Source organism: Olea europaea, chromosome 20 (genome assembly GCF_002742605.1).
Source record: "Olea europaea var. sylvestris chromosome 20, O_europaea_v1, whole genome shotgun sequence".
Taxonomy (NCBI): Eukaryota; Viridiplantae; Streptophyta; class Magnoliopsida; order Lamiales; family Oleaceae; genus Olea; species Olea europaea.
In genome coordinates, this window is record NC_036256.1 from 15,644,454 (window position 1) to 15,666,107 (window position 21,654).

General features: G+C 34.4%; 1 protein-coding gene across 8 annotated transcripts; it reads right to left on the minus strand.

Annotated features, from left to right (window-relative positions):
* Positions 1-7,839: 7,839 nt before the first annotated feature.
* Positions 7,840-19,216, minus strand: LOC111369801 (putative late blight resistance protein homolog R1A-3). Of its 8 annotated transcripts, XR_002698278.1 has the most exons (12): positions 16,255-19,215; positions 16,051-16,116; positions 15,419-15,515; positions 15,235-15,323; positions 15,007-15,150; positions 13,488-13,667; positions 13,226-13,389; positions 13,042-13,114; positions 12,232-12,457; positions 9,210-9,279; positions 8,477-8,598; positions 8,261-8,394 (listed from the first exon to the last, which is right to left on the minus strand). XR_002698278.1 is itself a non-coding variant. In XM_022991449.1 (11 exons), exons 1-11 carry the CDS (start codon positions 18,934-18,936, stop codon positions 8,007-8,009), a joined length of 4,092 nt encoding a protein of 1,363 aa, XP_022847217.1. In that variant the 5' UTR covers positions 18,937-19,192; the 3' UTR covers positions 7,840-8,006. The 8 variants fall into 8 exon arrangements, 5 of the variants coding, with proteins under 5 accessions (XP_022847217.1, XP_022847216.1, XP_022847219.1 ...); XM_022991449.1 differs by lacking the exon at positions 9,210-9,279 and having other exon boundaries at positions 7,840-8,394; positions 12,232-12,360; positions 15,049-15,150; positions 16,255-19,192; XM_022991448.1 differs by lacking the exon at positions 9,210-9,279 and having other exon boundaries at positions 7,840-8,394; positions 12,232-12,360; positions 16,255-19,192.
* Between the last annotated feature and the right edge of the window lie 2,438 nt (positions 19,217-21,654).

A 21,654-nucleotide genomic window follows, 5' to 3' on the forward strand; every position in this document is an offset into this window, starting at 1 on the left:
AAGCTATTATGGATATCATCTAACGAGGCGGGAGATAGACATCCCGTAAATAGCTCTTGAACTATCGGAGTCTTAGAGACTTGTCTCAGAATGACGAGGACTTAGAGCCAGGCTCGACGATAGTGAGGTACGAGAATACACATTTTGTAGGGCTAAGATTAAACATTTGGAAACACGGGGGATAGGTATCCTGCGAATAACTCTCGAACTATCGGAGTCTTGGTGACTTGCTTCGGAATGATGAAGACTTAGAGTCAGACTTGAAGATAGTGAGAATTGGGGAAAGACATCTCCCGGAGCTAGAAATAATCATTTGATGAGGCGGAGAATAATAGACGTCTCGCGAATAACTCTCAAACTATAGGAGTTAGTGACTTGCCTCAAAATGACAAGGACTTAGAGCCAGGCTTGACGATAGTAAGAAGCGAGGAAAAGACCTCTCGTGGAGCCAGGAATAATCATCTGGCAAGGTGGAGAATAGATGCCCCAAGAATAACTCTCAGGCTTTCAGAGTCTTAGTGACTTGCCTCAGAATGATGAGGACATAGAGTCAGGCTTAATGATAGTGAAGCAAGGAATAAACATCTCGTTGACCCAGGAATTAGCGTCTAGCGAGGCGGGGAATAAATCCTGCGAATAACTCTCAAACTATCGTAGTCTTAGTGACTTGATTCGGTATGACAAGGACTTAGAACCAAGCTCAACGATAGTGGGAGGTGAGGAAAAGACATTTTACAGAGCCCAAAATAATCATATGGCGAGGCGGGGAATAGACGTCCCGCGAATAACTCTCAAGCAATGGGAGTCTTTGTGACTTGCCTCATAATGACAAGGACTTAGAGCCAGGCTCGTCGATAGTGAGAAGCGAGGAAAAGAAGTCTCACGGAGTCATGAATAAGCATCTAGTGAGGTGGAGAATAAGCATCTCGTGATTAAGGTCAGGAAAGGCTCCTTTTGCAAGGACGAAAACGTCTGACAATTAGCCTCTTCCTTGTTAGAGGAACGTGGGCTTCATATAATGCTTTTTCAATAATGAATTCACAATTAAGGGCTCGTTTTCCACAATGCGAGGTCCTCAAATTTACCCTTAAATATGTGAGGTCGTGAAACTCACCTCGAATAATATATAGGATGATTAGAATAAGCTTTTGAATAATGGAGATCCGAGCTAAGCATATTGTTGGACACTGTCAAGCAAGTGGCATGCTAGTTTTCCAGCTTGCATTTTAGGTTAAAATTAGAGACTATTCCATGTCCCCATAAAATTCCGTATTACCATTTGAAGCCATTATATTCTACTTGATCTCAACATTTCTAACAATTTCAGAAAAATGCCCCAAACAAACAACATAAAGGACCTTCAATTGCAAAGTCGGATCATAACTAAATATCCAGGGGTGCAAATTATGGACCAGCAAGAAATTAGCCCTTTGGTTGATAAATTCTCCCCAAGCAAAAGGTAAAAACTTGTCCAAGTAGCTTAAATATACATAGCAAACAAAATTTAGCAACACGGGTTACCACATTGAAGCTACTGCTTTCCCTTGTGCTTATTGTCAAAGAACTTAAGAATTAACTTAATGGGGGCAAGAAGAAGAAATAACATCCCATTGTGAAGATCAAACACCGAACGATTAATGCCAATAAAATATAGGCCCGTTTAAAAGGAACTAAAAAATATAAGGCTTTTTTAAAGAGAAAGTGGTCCTCATTGGTCTTTAGTGGATCTCAAGAGGTTTTCAAACGGGAAAAAATCACATTTCAGGTGTTATGTTTACCCCAATTCAAAAATCAGGTAGAAGGTTTGAAAATACAAAAATCAGGTGCATATTTAATTAATTAAAAATATTTATTAAATAAAGATAATAAAGTCACAGATACACGATTAATGGTCGCAAATTCATAATTATAGATCATAGATTTATATCACATATCGTCAAATTAATTGGTTACAAATTATTTCAAGGTCACAAATAAATTTTTTTATAGGTCACAGATTATTTCGAGGTCACAGATCAACAATTTACAAGTCACATATTATTTCAAGATCAAATTAATTAATCACAGGTTATCAAATTCTCAGGTCACACTTAAATAGTTGATCACTGATAATTAAATGGTTAGTCACATACGTCAAATAGTGGTCACATAGCACCATCACAAACACTATCGCACCGCCACTGCTGTCACGGCCACTTGCGACCACCATCACCCCATTACTCTCGTCGTTACCACAATAGAACCGACACCAACAAATTCACCACCATTAGATCAAATCAAATGCTAACGCCACGCCACAGCATCACACTGAATCCATCTCCGAGTCGTGAAATCGTACACAAAACGAGCAAATAGTTGGTCACAGTCCCATCCCGTCTCTACCGCCACCAAAGCCGCCTTCACAACCACCAGTAACAATAACAATACAAATTCAACATCATAACTACCACCACCAACAATACTACACCACAACATCACATTGCCATACTTCCAACCACGACTTTCAGGCTTCAGATCTGAAGTCAAATAAAATCACCACAAGACCTGTCAGCACCACCACAAAACCACCAAGAAACATCGACGAAACCACCACAAAAATACCATTTCCAAACCACTAGAAAAGCCCAAAAACTATAGCATGTTGTCTATCTTTACCGACCAGAATGAGTAACCGGAGAGTGAGGGTGGGAGGAATGAAATAAGGGTTTGAAATTGAATTAGGGCTTGGAGTTGGTTATATACATACTTGATTTATGAATAATGATACTTTCGTCCTGATTTTTGAATTCTAATCTTCAAACATTTGAATTTTTGTAATTTTCACTTTTCAAACCCTTTATGCTTTGTGAATTCATTGGCCCACATTTTGAAAATTATATCTAGTCACTTAATAAGATAACCCGACCCAACAAGAAGGTATCACAAGAGACCTGATTCCCCAAAATTTTGAAGAGAAATTAGGTAGCCTAGCAAAAATGTCAGAAGAATGACCAATCTCTGCAAAAGGCTACTTGCAAAAGTTGAATGGAACACGCCAAAATTACTATCATTTCTTCATCAAACTTTATGTCAACCCCATGAACAAAAGAAAAGAAAGAACTTGAGACCAACTGTTGTCGGCGATCTCATTGGTCTTGGTCGAAAATTGGAATGTATGTGATGAGAAACCAACGGAGACCGCGAAATGATGCGACTGCCTTGCTGGTGGCTAACTGAGGATAAGTTATAGCACGAAAAATTCATCCTTAGAATGTTAATATCCAAGTCGGTCTTCTCGTGTCGAACGCCATACACCCAAAGCTAATTGCTTGTAAGGAGCATGCTAATTGCTTGTGGAGCTAAGGATGAAGTTGAAGAAATTGCACCCAGCCCAATTGGTGAATATAACTTGATGGAAAATATAACTTCAAATCCATTGGGAATGACAATTATGAAATAGACATGGATGCTTTAAGTAGCGTCCAAGAGAAAATGCAATTTGGGATCTCCTCAATTTTATAATGGTATAAGCAAGCAAGTGTTCAAGATTATGGGAAGGAGGAAGTTACTTGTTTGTGGAAGGAAGTGATGGAGCAAAATACACATGAAAGTAGTTTGCTTATTTTGTCTAATCATGAGAGGAGCAGTGTTACTAAACATTTTGTTGACAAAGTTTGCAAAAGAAAAAAAAAGGAAATGCAATCTACTCAAAAGACTCTCGTCAATATGAGTTCTAGGAGCTTTATCCTGAAATTAAGAATGGGAAATGACTGTCTCATTGCAGCCTCTGATGGTCAATATGCCACCTTGCACTACCTACTTAATCCAAGAACTGTGAAGAGAATGAGGTAGTTAACTTCCTACAAAGAAGACATCCCCTATTTTGAACCTTGGGGACAAGGTTAATTTAAGAGGAAGGGATGTCATGGATTGGGCATTTGCTTTTATTTTTCTAGTTGGGCTTGTATAGTGGGCTAACCCAGGCCCTTTAGGTTGTTTTGTTCTACATATAGCTTGCTTAGAAGACGACAAGGGGTGTGAATTGATGAATTGAAATTGGCTCGCTACCATCTACCTCTCATTCTCTGTTCTTCCGGTTCTTCTTCTTCTTCTTCTCTTGTTTTCTATGTCTCCCTCATCTCTGCTAAGCTTCTTCTACTTCTTTCTCTCCTTTCTGTATCTCTTCTCGGTTTTGCATCTCTTTTTCTCCTGTTGTCGGTGTTCTTCTTCCACGTAATTCTGAATCCTCTTCTTCTCTTCTCTTTCTCTAAATCATGTCTTCCACTTTCTATGTTTTGTATTTATCTTTGTTATTTTATGTAATTTCAATTTAATCAATGAAATTATAGCTGGGTGTTTGAATCCTAGTTTAGCATATTAAATCGTTTGTGTTGATTTGGATTGAAGTTTAGTTGGTTATTGGTTGAAGTTCAGCTGGTTATTGATTCTTAACTAATTATATTCAATTGTGTGTTAATCTTGAGTGGAGTTTAGCTTGTTTTGGTTGAAGTTGGGCTCCAACCATAACATACAGCCACCATATCACCTTTGAATAAAGAAAACCACTTAAAAGGAATTCTTATGCACTTCCCTTTGTTAGAATACTAATGGTGTGGAAGGGACCAACTTCTTCGAACTGATCATGAGGACCCATTCCTTTAAAAATTACTTCTAGCAACAAAGGAATTTCTCTTTTCCTCATCCATAAGTTTGAATTTGGATTAAACTTTTCTTTGCTTTGACTGCGCCACTGAAATATATAATCAAATGGCTTCTCCAAAAATCTCTTTCAGTAGCTCCTTTCCATTATTTTTATGGCCGGCTCTTTCATTTTGATAGAAGGAAATTGCTTGGAAAATATTGCTGTCCTTGCTGGAAAGTTGTTCTCTGTAGACCTCCATCGTTTGGTCACTGTCTTCGCCTCTTCTGGCTAGAGAACTGTTGGAAAATTTTCAACCTCCGGTAACCTTTTTGTACTTGGTATAATGCGGTTAATGTATTGGTTCTCACAGACAACACCAATCTGTTGACAGCAAAAAATGACTCCAACGAATCTTCAACCTTGTATCCTCCAAACCTGCACACGTAGCACCGCGTCAAGAGGCAAAGACAGCCGGACGAGACAAAGGTCCCGTGACCGTTTGCATTCCGACGGTCAAATCATTGGCCGGACGAAAATATATATTTATAGAGTGCAATAGTAGAGAGATGGGGACCTTGGCTAGGGTGTTGAGACATACCTTAACTGTGTAAATTGAATTCATATATATAGAGAAGTGGAAGTAAAACGGGTTACGTAATATGGGCCTAACTCCAAGTCTAATAAGGAGGTGACTATATAAGAATAATAATAGACACCTCGGCTGGCCTCTTTAGAGCCTAAGCTATGGGGCTCAACTCTAATGGACCTTGCCTGGGTCCAATAAGATGGCCCAATATGAAATGATAATTTATAGGCATAACATTCTCCATTCATTCAAGTGAGACAATAATATAATTATTAAAATTTTAATTATTTTATTTATTTTTAAAAGTTAAATTATTCGAATATATTTGTTTAACTAAGATTTTTATTACTTGTCATATTTCTTAGATAATCTTAGTTGCCATTTTTTATTAGAATTAATGAAATTTCGTAGAGTTTTTCCATTTAAAATATTGAATTCTTAAAAAAAAAATAATAATAATAAATGTGGTGGGGCCCCTGTTACCCATACTCCCTCCGTACTCGACACTACCCAATGACCCGATTAGGGGGGTAATTTCGGCCCAGTTCAGGACAAGGCCCCGTGGGTATCAGGTTTGACGGATTTTTTTGCCATCTCTACTAAATAATAATAAAAGGCTATCAAGAAAAGTTCTCAACTCATTTGTTGAAACGTCTCTCTAATTTACTTATTTATTATTATTATTATTTTGGTGTTGAAGTCTTTACAGTTACTTTATATTTGTTTCATTTGAAAGTTCTTCTGATAAGATAAAATACTTTTAAGAAATTACTCAAATAAATTTAAAAGTAATTTTTTTAGTTTCAAAAGTAATTTTTAACTTTTTAAAATCACTATAGATTGGCCCTAACCAAGATTATTGAGAAACTAATGTAATATATCAACCTTATTCGTTGGTCAATCTTATCATTTTAAATGAGGACATTAAATATTATGATATATGTTTACTGTGTGTGATTAAATAAACAAGAAACTATCCCAAAAGAATGTGAAAAAGATGTACAAAGTCAAAAATATTGATCAACGAATTTTGTTGTTCATACCAAATTTTAAATAATGAGATACATGATTATTACCGGCAAGTAAATAAAAAATTCTAAAAACTAAAATTGTAAGTCGAGAATCTGAGGTAGGGACTAGAGTGGGAGACAAGATAAAAAATTAAAATAATTTACTGCACGTGTATGAAGGTCACCAATAACAAGGCAAATGTTTTGTTCGAGTAGTAAGTGTGAAAATGGCTTTATACCCATTTTCCTTGATGCGCAATTTATTCTCTCTAGATAACCTCCTTATAAATGGATTCGATAGGTTATTTTCCGATAAAACAATTGGTATTATTCCATTCAAGAGTAATTGGCAAATGATATTACATCTACAATTTATATATCAAAACTTATTGTTATACACGACATTCTATGCCAACATATTTGTTGCTAGTTAGCTCAAACAAATGATATAGCAAGCACAAATTGTCACCAATTAGAAAATCCTTCTAAAATCTTTAAAGTCATCACGCTTACTTCTAATTTTATTGAAAGCTCTATCTTTTTTCAATTCTCACATTGTATTAAGGATTTTCACGAAGCGACTCCACTCTAAATAATAAAACATTTTTACTAGTAACTTTTGAATTCTTGCATTGGATATCCAATTTTCAACATTGCGCACATCTTAATTTTAATAAGTTATTCATTACAGTGCAATTTATCATTTCAAATATTCCAAATTCTAATTTGAAGGAAGCAATGCTACACCCAAGTCCTGGGGTCTGTCCGAAAAATTACAATCATACCCACAATTCTAGATAAGTCAACTTAGCAATATAATATTCGTCTAAGTATGCATATAAAGTTTGATCATATCGAAAATTATATTTATTTACCTGACAAACAATTTTATTCTACGTAGTCAGCATCTAAAATAACTAGGAATGTCAATGTCATACAAAAGCCCATGCATTTTCATATTTAAGAATGTCAATTCACAAAATAAAAGTGAAAAGTCATCTTTAAAAAAAAAATAAAATTGCAGCCTCATCCAATTTTAATTGGGCATACAGATATAATTGCATTCATCACATAGACCCAAATTGAGATAATGTGTTGCACCACGTTGGACGAGTAAAAAAACGTGCAAAACACACCATAATACGGAGAAATGCTATTCCACAACATTAGGGTACGTATGAAATTAATCATATAGTGTGCAAAACTCCTTCAAAATTATGCCACGTAAGCCAAATCACCCACATTCACTTTCTCTAAACCCATCAGCCTAGTGACGTTTCACCAGTGAGTTCCCAGTGGATACTGCCATTTGATTTATCTTTGTCGTTGATAAATGAAATTCAAGAAATTCCTAGTGTTTTGAGATATTGTCAGGATAGCAATACGAAAACTTAACATAACAGTCGGACAATAAAAGAAATTGCATAATTGAGGCAGATTTGGTATCCTGGTAAGTTGTCTGAATAACTTTCAAGAGATATTTTTGACATAACATGTACAAAAATTTTAACAATGAGATGAAATAAATTTTATTTAATATATTTATATAATACAAAATAAAAATAATAATGTTTTAATAGTTGAATTTCTATTAAAAACATACTAATAAAATAATACGTTAGTAAAACAAGATGTCAAAAAATATTAAAAACTCACAATGACCATTCAATGTAAATCCATTGTTTAAATTAGAAGTTGGTCCACTACTTTCTCATACAGACCGCTTAGCACATTAGTATTTTATTAGATATGATTTTATCATTTTTAGAGTTTCTTATTTTACTGATTCCTAATTCATCCAAAAAATGAAAAATTCGTTATCATCATCATGATCCTCCTCATCCTCAGTACTCATCATCTCACTACCATCATCATCATCAGAGTCCTCAACATTATCATCCTCTTGATGCCAATATGTTACAAGTATCTTCCCGGCAATTCGGCGTATTTTACTGTAGTCACAAGTTTTTAGGCTCTTAATTTTCTGAAGACCCCCAGCGTCTTCAATCATCTGAGCAAAGAAATTCACATCTTCGGTGTTACCTTGGTTCTTCTCAGCTTCTCCAACCTTCAGAATGTTCTCAAGGCCTTTCAAGCAGATTTTTATGACATGCGCTTCGTAGGGATTAACTAGAAGGTCACACATTGGCTCTATACAACCCTCGTGCACCAGGAAACTGCCACAAAGATGAAGCATTAATACTCAAACTAACTGTACAATAAGCTACGAGAATATGACAATAGCTATGAAGAATTTACTTGATTTGCTCATTAGTTCCCTTAGTCGTGGCATTATAGATAACCTTAGCAGCTGCATTAAAAAGATCAGCATCTTGAAGAAGTAGGAGAAGAGGTGAAATAATACCAGCCTCAATCACAGCCTGTGTATTTGTTGGATAAATTGGTGAATTATATTCCATTCACTGTAATACATGCATGATTTTATTTGCTATTGACATTCAAATTATCGAATAATATTTTGACTTACTGAAATCAAGATAAGTGCATGAAAAAGTTTAAAGTGACGATTTAATAACATTTAGGAAAATGCAAAAATTAGAAAAAGATAAAATAAAGCGAGGTATATGAATGCAAATCTCATTACGACAGATTTCGCTCCCTACACTGGTGCTAATAAGATCAAATGGACATCTGTCTCCCTAAATACAACGCTTCTTTCAAAATTAATACATCATAATATTAACTTTATCGAACAAACCAACACTTGATTATACTCTTCTAAAATGGAAGATATTGAATACTAAATACCGAATAGAAAACTCAAAAAGTAATTAGAAAATTATTTTGATATAATTTGAAGAAGGAAAGAATTAGAAATTAATTATTTGGAATAGATTCGGATTGAAGAAAATGAAATTAAGAGGATCCAATTTATAGATTTCATGTATTTCTTCAAATGTTCGCATCTTTTGGCACAAATTATTTTAACCATTAAATCTCACAATTTCAAGATTGATATCCTAGGTTGTACCTTTATCAAAGGTCACTACTCCTTGTTATGCACATTTGGCACTTGAAGAGTCACACCCAAATCAACACACCTGTTGGAGATTTTTTTTTTTTCACACATTTTAATAATTTCTGAATAATCACCCACATGAATGGAAGAAGTTGACTCAAAAGAAGAAAGACAAAAAAGTGTACAACTGAAATATAATGCATTAGGATCGGTAACTTTTGCTTTGAACCTTCCTTAGTAAAAATCTATCGAACTCATTTGGCTAATCAGTAAATGCAATATTTTGACCATTATTGTAAGTCTAGACAAAAGATTGAACACATTATATCTCATATCAAACTTTGATTCTCTATTGTGTTCATTATTTTGGCCCTAAACCTTCTTGGTTCTGCAAGTGTGTTAGAGAAATTACACAAGTAAAATTCTAGTAGAACTGGCCAAGATCACACTCATATAGATGATATTCTATAAAGAGTACACTACAGTATTCCCTTGTACTATTTACAAGATACAGTCATCGTGAATTATCCTAACCAATATTTGGCAGGCACCATTTATTTGCATCATACATTTGGGAAGGAGTTAGAACTTCAAATTGCTTTTCATCAAGTCAATCATAGCTAGTTTTCCTATTGAACCTAGCTCGTGAGATCTCCCATCACCAAGTTAGGTTTCCATTAAATTGGCCCACTAATTTAGGCTTTATACCCATTTTCCTCAATGCACAATTTATTCACTCTCTAGATAACCTCTTTATAAATGGATCCAGTAGGTTTTTTCCGATAAAACAATCAGTATTATTTCATTCAAGAGTAACTGCCAAATGATATTATGTCTACAATTATACACAAACTTACCATTATACTCAACATTCTATGCCAACATTTTTGTAGCTAGCCATCTCAAACAAATAATATAGCAAGCACAAATTGTCACCAATTAGAAAATCGTTCTAAAATCTTTAAAGTCATCATGCTTCCTTCTAATTTTATTGAAAGCTCTATTTTCTTTCAATTCTCACATTGTATTGAGGATTTTCACGAAACAACTCCACTCTCAATAATAAAAATTATTTACTAGTAGATTTTGAATTCTTGCATTGGATTTCGACATTGCGCACATCTTAATTTTAACAAGGTATTCACTACAGTACAGTTTATCATTTCAAATATTCCAAATTCTAATTTGAAGGAAGCAATGCTACCCCCAAGTCCAGGGTGCATCCAAACTTTAATTGATAGTATAATACAAATAACAATCATACCCTCATAATTCTGGATAAGACTCAACTTAGCAATATAATATTCGTCTAAGCATGCATATAAAGTTCGATCATATCGATAATTATGTTTATCTACTTGACAAACAATTTTATTCTACATCTAGTCAACATATAAAATAATTAGGAATGTCAATGTCATATAAAAGCCCATGCATTTTCATATTTAAGAATATCAATTCACAAAATAAAAGTGAAAAGTCTATAAAAGCCCAAATCGAGATCCTGAGTTGCACCACTTTGGACAAGTCAAAAAATGTGCGAAACACACAATAATACGGAGAAAAGCTGTCCCACAACTTTAGGGTACATATGAAATTAATCATATAGTGTGCACGACTCCTTTAAAATTATGCCACATAAGCCAAATCACCCACATTCACTTTCTCTACACCCATCAGCCTAGTGACGTTTCACCAGTGAGTTCCTAGCTGATATTGCCATTTGATATTTATCTTCGTAGTTGATTAGTGAAATTCAAGAAATTGCACTTCTTTTAAGAAGATACATGATGGTTAGCCACCAAATTTCAACGAGGGCAGTTAGAATACATATAACAGGCATTGCTTTATTCCCACTACAACCCCTTGGCCACTACTCAAATTCTGTAATTAGAGAAACGTAAATAAATTTTACACTACTAATGCATGCATCTTTTTAAATAGAACAAGTAGAAAATTAGAATCCAAATGCTTCAATATCTTTTTAGTTTACCAAGAAATCGAAGAAAAATTAAAGAGAAAGTTCTTTGACATGCTTTCAATAAACAGAACATATCTACAATATCAATTTCAGAATTAAGAATATGTTCTCGTCATGCGATACAACATTCAAGTAAACTAGTATTATGTATGAACAATGCATAATAAAGTAATCGAGTAATATAAAGAATAATTCACGAATAAAAAAGTCAAAAAGCAAACACAAACTAAAACGGTGCATCCATGTAAACTGATTTTGACTATCAGTATATCAATTAACATGAAAATCCACCTTAAGATTATTCGATAAATTGGTGCTTAATTATATTCATATGCATGATTTAAGTTGCTATTGACATCCAAATTATTGAATAATATTCCGACTTAATAGAATAAAAAATATGTGCATGAAAAATAAGTAAAATGACGACTCACTGACATTTAAAAAAAATGCAGAAATTAAAAGGAAATAAAATAAAGCGAGACATGCGAATGCAAATCTCCTTAAGACGGATTTCGCCCCTACACTGGTGTTAATAGGATCAAATGGAGGTTTGTCTCCTAAGATACAATGCTTTTTTCAAAATTAATGGTCTAGATCGCATCTTTATCAAAGGTCATGACTCTTTGTTATGCACTTGAAGAGTCACACACAATTGATGCACTTATTGAAGACTTTTTTCATTTCTCACAGTTTAATCTTTTTATATATCCCTAAATTCCAAAGTATTAAGATGGCATCTCCTCGGCATCTTAAATTTGTAAGATAAATGGATTTAATGGAAGACTCTAAATTACAAACAAGAACACAACAAATGTCAAAATCATCAAAACAGGGTTACTACTACGAGAAAATGTTTTGAAGGACGGCAAGAGAAAAATCATCAATCTTGATGTTCAAAACAATAATTGACTGGTGGAAACTATAAACTTCTTTGCTGTAACATCATTCCTCCCCCTTCTCCAGTTGATACTTACTTATCTCAAAGCATTAACTATGAATGCATAGAGTAATACCCCAAAGGCAAAAACTATTCCATAGTAATTTGCATACCTGAATATGATCCTTAGTCCGTCCAATGATATTTGAAATGATATAACAAGTGGATTCCATGACAGAGATATTGTTATTTAGTATCAACTTATCACGCAGGTAACAAAGAACCCCATCATCAATGATGACCTGGAAATCATTCAACAGAAGCAAGTTTGTAAAAAAAGGTCAACACTGCTTGGCGTCCTTAAGTACAGGGTTAGCATTGAACTTCTTCTTATAGCTCCTAAAAATTGGTCAAAAATTATAGGGTTAATTTCTCAGGATGATACTTGAAGCCACGCACTTGGCATTTGCAAATTCAACTAATGAGTTTCAAATAGTAACTTTTGAATTTTGTACAGTTTTTGGATTCCTAGTGATGCTATGCGCTTCAAACGTATTATAAGCATTGCACCAAAACTGAACATATATGGATCATGAATATGACAAAAACAATGAGGACTGAAGTAATTCTTCTAATGATTATTTAGCAATAGAAGCAACAAGACTGTATATGCAAAATGAATATATCTGAATCATGAATGATCAAGCAATGCATTTTTGGCTTCATTGACAAGGACACCCCTCTCCACCTAACGTAAATATAATGCACAATGACTGTTAAGTATGTAGACCATCGGAACAGCTAAAAGACAAAATGGCCTACCATATACATCTTTTATATGAAACAAGCAAACAAGAGTTGTTTGTGAAATATAGTAGACATTTGATGGACTACAATTGGAAAGGTGAACATATCACATAACAAATTAATGTGCTCCAAAGGAAGTTTTCTAATTAAGGTTAAGGACGAGAGTCGGCTGATACCTGAATCTGGGTATCATCTACATATGAAATAATATTATAAATGGTTTGCTGGTCACGATATGATTTATGTCGTCTGCGAACAACTAAACCAAATAAGCACGGGTATGAAGTTCAATAAGCAAAAGCAAAGCAAAAACTTTAATTAAAAAAGGGGAACTGTATCAAATGGTATTTTTTCACTGACTTAAAACGTTCGACCAAATGAGGGAAAACACCAGCATCAACCACAGCTTGTTTTATATCCTTTTTCCCACAAGTTAGATTGAATAGCGCATTCCATGCAAACCTAACGACCGTTTCATCGTGTTCCTGAATCAGCTGAGAAAGAGGTAGGATGGCAGATTTCACCTGCTCAGTAATATTCAGAAGGAATTGGTTAAATATATAAAGGTCCCGCATTATTGATATGCATTAAAATTGAACAAAAAACCAATTAGAAGACAAACCTGCTCTAACTGAAGCGGTCCCGAACAAAGTTCTGACAATGTCTGAGTTGCCTCTCTTATGATGATTAGATTTGTTTTATCATTAAATTGCGCCAATATGAGCGTTAACACTCCATATCTAAGGATAAGGTCACGAGAATCTGCTGAGCGACCGGCAATTTCTCCCAACACCACAAGTGCCTAAGTTAAAAAGTTGGACATATAGTCAAAAGCAGCCACGAAATAAAATTCAAAGTTCTTATTAATCTTTATCAATTTGTAAAATGTTGGACGAACATATCCCTAACATAGGGATGCTGTTATGTCATTTATTGTTAAAAGGTATTGCCCCTACTCGACTGAAGAAAACTTAAAAGCAGCCATGGAACAATGTCATTTTTGGCACTACTTAAAAGACAGTTTTTCATCCCGGATCTGCAACTTGACACATGGGTGTTGGCCGTCACTGTTTCAACTCTAGTTGGGAAGGTTAGGTTTTAATCAATTTATATAAATTTGCATTCCTCTGGTTTTCTCCACTTCAGATTAAAATGAAAAAGGCTAAAAGTTCAAAAAACAATTTAATGTTGAAAAGTGAAAAATAATAATAAAAGCTTAAAAAATGTTTACATTGTTGTAAGAACGAGTCCGATTGGACAAAGTTTTTGCTGTTTCTACTTTTCTCGATCCGTTTTGTCTTTTAAAGGCACAATTCTCAAAGCATTTTTACCACTATATAAGGAACTTATTTTTTTAAATTTTTTTTTTTTCAAAATTAAGGGAAACAATGTTCCTAAAGCCAAAAATTAGAGAAAAATTAAAGGCAAAAATATGTTTTTCAAGATTTGGCATGAAAGAAAACGATTCTTGGTGAAAAGTCGTCAAAATTACTATATTTCTTTCTTGTATGCCTCTTCTTCCATGATGTATAATTAAATTAATGCTTAAAATAAATGTTGTAACCAAAATTTAAATCTTGATTTTGGTTATCACGTGTTGATTTTTAATTGTTATTTGTGTATTGTTCTTATTTCTTTTGTATGACTTTGAATTACATTTATCACCGATTCAATGATTTGTGAACAGCAAAGAATCGAAAGATGGGTTATTCTTTTAGATCATGTAGTAAAATTCAAAATTTAGATAGGAGAGATACACTTTTACTAACTGTGTACTATTAATTAAATTTTTTGGTGATTGAATGCTTTTGATTAAAGTACATTGGGAATCATGTAGACACACGAGTTTACTTAATTCATTAGAATTGATTTGAACTCGAAAGGAGTAAATCAATTACTTTAGAAGAATTCGATCAAGTAAGCATAATTAACTATTTCTGGGATTTGGTAATTGATATTAAAGAGATAATAATGGTGAACTCATGAATCCTTCATACGTCAAGTAGAACTGTAAATAGTCTATTTGTGACATTTTTCATTATTTTAACCAAGTGGTCCTCATGAGAAGATTCTTAAGTCCACTTCATTACTTATTTGATTGACATCTTACACTTGTGATAAAATCACAACACAACACCTACCTTTTCGCGAAGTTCATCGTTGGGAGAACTAAGAAGGCTCACCATAATGGGAGCTGCGCCCTGTTCAATCAGGATGTTGGTGTTGATGCTGATGTCGTCATCTGAGTAACATAAAATATCTACTATAGCGTTCGCTGCCGCAAGCTGAGAAAATGAATAACTCAATTTATTTAGCGGTTGAAACACATGAAACAAGCAAGAGAAGCAATTAAAAGCACAAAGTTAAACCTGAAGCTGCGGGTAATCATCTCTATCAAGAAACTCGAGGAGTCGAGAAAAAATTCTAGATATTAATCCCTTCGATAGTGCATTTATGCCTGTGGAAACAAATTAATTGAAAGCGGATGGAATCAGAGATATAAAAGAAAAAAGCTTAAAAAGTAATAACATTTATATCAAATTAATTGATTACGATTAATATCCCTCTGTAGCTGAAAACAGGCTCTGGTTTGCAATTCGTCGTCATTTGACTCAAGTTTAGCCATTAATTCAGCATCCAATTCCTCGCTCTGTTGCAATTGGCAGAAATTAATAATGAAGTTTACATAACAGTTTCTATATACTAGTTCTGCTCCATTATATTTATCCCACATAATTACTTACAAGAACTATTTCATTATGCAAAAAAGACACATTTTTCTTTCAAATTTGATTTCCGAGAGAGGATTTGTGTCTTGTTTTTATACCTTTGTAACTAAAATGTAGTGAAATTATTATATATAAGCTGCTGTTCAAGTCATGCTTGCTGAAGCCAGCAGTTGCTAAGTTATGAGTTCAGATCGGAGGCGTCACCTTTCTGTCCAAGGCCGATGGAGCATACTAGGGAACCTTTTCAATATATTTATGGAGACTATGAAAAAAAAAATATGGACTTCTTAAACTTTGGTACTATAATAAATTTACAAAATCCCCTTTTACGTAGTGAGAATGAAAGTGACCATGAGCAGGAGAGACACTATTCCTGACGTAAAATAATCAGAAGTATGAAAATAGTCCATGAAGTATAGTCTTTAGCTTTAGACAAGTTTTTTTTTTTTTTAATACCTTTAATTGAGGTTCGTCAGGGGCCCTTCTAAATTTTGTGTTTTTTCCTTCATCGGTAAGACGAGTCTAGAGTGGTTTGAAAAAACAGAGAGAAAAATGGTCATGCTTGCTAAAATTTCATTATAAAGATCTGTGGATATTCTTGAGATGGAGAAATGATAAGATACGAGCAACGGTAAGTATGGCTCAAGGATTTGCTTTTACCTGTTGACGATTGGACTGCCTCCTGTAAAGGACACGAACTTGAAGGATATCATTTCCTAAATTCTTTTGTTCTTCTTGTATTTGCTTTGCCGAATTCTCAGCTGAAGAGCTACAATTGTCCAACTCGATGAGTTGAAGAGTTGGTATATCTCCAATGCTACCGGGGATCTCCTTTAGGTCGAAACATTCCCTAATTATTAGGCACTCGAGGCTTTTGAAGTTAGTGTCACTGGCTCTCCATTGCACTAGACAAGAACATTTAAGTAGCAAAAATTTTAGTTTGGAAAATTCTCCTTCGGTTAGCTCCCATTTTGGCGGCCAGATATTGTCATCTAGCAGTTTGAGCACTTCAAGGTTGGGCATTGAACCAACAATAGTCATGCGTTTCCAAGCGATTTTGCACCCGCATAAAGTCAACTTTTTGATATTTGGTGGGAAAGTGAAATTTATAGGGACTCTAACACGTGCTTCATAACTAGTGATTTTCAGGGTCTCAAGTTGAGGAAGATTAACCAGAGTACCTAGAGAAATCATTTTGTAAGAATTATTCGAAATTCTTAACTTGTTTAGATTTGGAACTCTTTCAAAGACCTCCTTGGTGCAGCTGGAACTACTCACTATCGAAAGTGTTAAAAGGTTTCCCAGAACAAAATTCTCCCCAGCTATTGGTGACCTAGTAGGGCATGGCAAATAACAAGAAAAGAACAGGAGATGCCTCAATTGTGTCATCCTCCATATTTCCTCTGGTAGATGTACAAAGCCACTAGCTACAATTAAGGTCTGTAGATTCCCAAGAAAATCAGGAAATATTTTAGGGATGGAAACTGTCGCTTGGAAGGAGAAAGCAAGGTACCTAGAGTGAACTAATTTTATTTCTCCAAATGAGAAATCCTGTACATATTGTTTAAGATCCAACACCCTGAGCAGTGGACAAAGTGTTCCATCAACTAATTCATTAATCTGGCTTTCGTCTAGGCCTGTAGGGAGTATGATGCGGCCTTCAGAATATGATAATTTTAGAAAACAGGGAATTAAAATAGAACGGACTGTTGGCAAGGATCCCATGGACTGGTAACATTTGAATTCCTCGTGAAGAATATCTGGATGAGTACACAGGCGACGTGGATACTTCATGCTTTCGGCAGAAATGTTTTCTTTATTTCTGACATGAAAAAACTCCTCCTCCTGGGCTTTCTTTAAGCAGAGGTCCCTTAACATATCATGGATTCTACAGGTTTTTATCTTTCCTCTAGAACTCTTCTTACTAATCATAATAAGATTTCTGGAAATTAGATCTCCCAAACATTCCTCTGCCACTTCTTCTAATGTTTTACCTCTGACTGGTTTTAGAAATCCCTCTGCAACCCATAACTTGATGAGTCTGGACACGCGGATTTCATCATCTTCTGGAAAAACTCCCATATAGAGAAAGCACGCTTTGAGATAATGTGGCAAGTAATCGTAACTTAAAGATAGTATGTCTGAGAAGTTTGCATCTGTTGAATTTACAACTGACTTGACATTTTGTGCAACATACTCCCAGTGATCTTTTGTCCTGTTGGCTTTGGAAAGGTGGCCGCCAATCACTACAAGGGAAAGTGGAAGTCCTTCGCAATTCTCAGCAATCTCCTTTCCAGCTTCTTCCAGTTCACAAGGGCAAGAATCTTCCCCAAACACCTTCTGACAAAGTAGATTCCAACTGTCAGTCTCATTTAGAAGTTGCATACAATGGGGAGAGCGAGGGGAGTCAATCACACTCGACACCCGTGTTGTCAACATGATCCGGCTTCCCTTCTTGTCGTCTGGAAACATCCTTCTCAATGAATTCCAAGCTTCAGTAGTCCAAACGTCATCCATCACGACGAGATACCTCTGGTCTTTTAAACTTTTATATAGACGCTCTTTTAATTTTTCAGTCCGACACTCTTTCAAGTTTTCAGTCCGACACTCTTTCAAGTTTTCAGTCCTGTTCTGTTGACGCATTTCATCACTGAGTTTCATGGAATCCAGAAGGCTTAGCAAGACTTCTCGCTCACGATATTCTTGAGAAATTGATACCCAGGCACGAGTGTAAAAATGTTCTTCAATATGTGGATCATTGTAAATATTTTTAGCTAGTGTGGTCTTGCCAATCCCTCCCATGCCAATAATTGGGATGACTTTAAGGGAAGGTGGATATCCAATAAGTCGATCAATTATTTGATTCACATCTTCACGAAACCCGACCATATCATTCCTGCCGCTTGAAGCAAGTCTCGATGGACCGGTTGGCAGAGAAGTGCTCTGGCTCTGGTGCAGATCTGTTGCGCCCCATAATACCTTAAGCTCGGCCGCCTTTCTCTTAATGGAATCAATTTCAGCTGCCACTATCTCAAATTTTTCACAAAAAGTTTGGTCTCTAATTTGTCTTTCTTGCAAACCTTCCTGACCAAAATTCTTTGATATATATGATTCGAAGATATCTGCAGCTTCGCACGCTGCATCTCGAATTTCCCTTTCCAAAATTTTTATTTCCTCGCTCCTTCTATGCAAAGAATCATCCAGAAAATCTAGTGTGAAATTCAACTTTTCTTGGAGAGATTTAATTTGTTGGTCCTGAAGAGGAGTCTGATGTTGTTGTAGATGAGGATTTGACATCTGCTCCAGAATCCGACTGAGATATATTACAGCAGCATAAGCCATCTTAGATTTTTTTCACAGAATCTGTTCAAGAGATAATATCACGAAATCGCAGCCCACCTTAACGAGTGGAGGAATTGAGTGGAGGGAAGGGATGAAGAACATTAGAGAGCGAGAGCGAGAGCGAGAGCGAGAGACGGGGGATGGGGATGTGTGTGCAAGTGCAACAGAAATGTGCCTAACAAGGGTTGTGCTACGAGGGTGTGGACGCTTTACGTACAAAAATTAGATGGGTTCCACCTATGTGAGGGTGTGGACATTTTTATGGATAGTTCTATGTAAAAAAAAATTATGATGTACAAGTAAATCTATCCGCCTAACAAAGTGGTTACCATGTGAGTGCGCTTCTTTTGTATGTCAAAAAAATAGGCGAATAAATTGTACGATTAGTATCTAACTTTTATCACCTTTTATAAACTTGTCCTCTAATTTAAATTTTGAACTTTTAAGTCCAATGAAAGAGATGTTCATGAACTAACAAACTAAGAAAATAAGAGTCTATACTCATGAAACTATTTGGATGTCTGTGGACTGGAAAAAAGACTCGAGTCTTCATTTTTCACCAATTTGACACCTTCTCTTTTTTATTTAGTTAGTTGTCAAAAACGATTATTTTGTTAGTTGTCAAAAAAATTGTGTTGTATTAAAGTGAAACAAAAATAAATATCCAAATCAGTTTTGCCTTGGAACCCGACTATTAAACTTTCAAAGAGAATAAATTAAATCATGTACCTCAATATATTGTACAAATAAACTTTTTTAACGATCTCATTTAATTTACAAACCTCTACTAAAAAATTATAACATGGCTACCTAAAGCGCATTCACTTATATGTAGATAAAGTTGATCGAAATACGAATAACAAACAAGCTACACATACATTATCTTCAACATCAAGTTTGACACTCAACGAAATGGCAGCAATTTTGGTCTTTAATTTTAAATACACTCCATCAACTCACTAGTCAGATTTCATCCATGTAAGAGGTTGTCATCCTTAATGTTTACAAGAAATGTACATCTAACATTATTCTACGAATAACTATAATTGAATTGAGCCTCATTGTGTTTCAATTTCTGTCAAGAAATGATGGGAGTTGGACAAATATAAAAACTATCAATAACCCCATAACACGTTATTCTAATTATTTAATAATAACTTTTTTCTTGTTAAGTTGGTATGGTCCCTCTAGGACTCCATGTGCATTTCAATAATTAATGTTGAATACGGACAAACGCATCTTGGACTAAAAATGAACGAGTATATGCACACAGTTGCAATGTAGTCCTCATTCAATTTATTTATTTTTATTTGCGTAGTCATCACAATTTATGTCGTGCTCTTCAGTTTACAAGCGTCACTGTTAATTGTAACTCATTATTTTTATAGAGCAACATTTATGAGAAAATATTAAAGTTTAAAATGTATCATTCCTTCGTTCTATTGAGTTTAATAGACCAAATGTTATAAATATTTAAAGTTTTATAAAGATTCTCAATGGGCTTGGTCTCATATCTGATCTGCAGTCTGCATGGTGATATAACACAATTCATGTGTATATGCTTTTGTAATGATCCTTTAAATTCATTTTGAATTATGTATTTTTTCATTAAAATAATTTTATATGAAAATTCATAATTTTTCTATTTTAACCGAATTATGCTACTTGTACAAGGCAAACTGTACCCTGCCATTGCTTGTACAGGATGAAATATCAAAATCCTTTTGAACCATACCACATTTTTCACAAAATTTATTTTCAAAAAATTATATCAAACATGACTTGTATATTGAGGCCCCATTTGGTACTCATTTTTTTTCAAAATACATTTTTCTCTTCTTTTTTTTCAACCACACATTCTTTATTAAAATAATATTACACGTAAATCAAAAAAATTTCCTTATTTTTCAACCACCCATTTCCCATCAATTTACTATTCAAAAATGCATTTTGGCATAAAAATGTCTCCCATACACCCTCTGACCATGAAAAGTTAATGGTTTTGCATTTTTCTTCTGAAATCAAAGATCAAAATATTGACTTTTTAACCTTCAAATAAATTGTAGTAGATTGAAAGTGATTTCATTGCCAAAGATTGAAATATTGTCTAACAATATCAAGATTTATAAGTATCAATACAGCAGGAACCTCAAATGATAGGAGGTATTACGCAAAATAGCCTTTAATTAACATGCTAAAAAGTAAAATTTATACAAAAACCTCATTCTTTAACTTTAAAAAAGTATAGAAAAGGAAAATGTAACACCCCAAGACCATTAGTAGTCGCTAAATTTAGGACTTATTTGATAGGGGCCAATTCCATAAAAAATGAAATTCAAATTCCATTATCTATCCATTTTGTAGTGTTTGATACCCTATTTTTTCCATGGAAAGTGGATTCTTGCTTTTCTTGGAAATTGTATTTTTCATGGTTTTGTGGGAAATTCAATTCCCACCTATATTTTTCGGGGCACTGTTCACGATTTTTTTTTATTTATTTATTTTTTTGTTGGCAATGGAAACAAATTCTAAGAATTATGGTAAAAATATATTTCACTTTAATTGGCAATTTTCATGTAAAACAAAGTCAAACGAACACCAAAAGATAGATGATTTTTTGCTTTATTTATTTTTTTGATTGGCAATGGAAGCAAATTTTATTCCCAATACCAGTAAAATCTATTTAATTGACAATTTTCATGTAAAATAAAGTCAAAC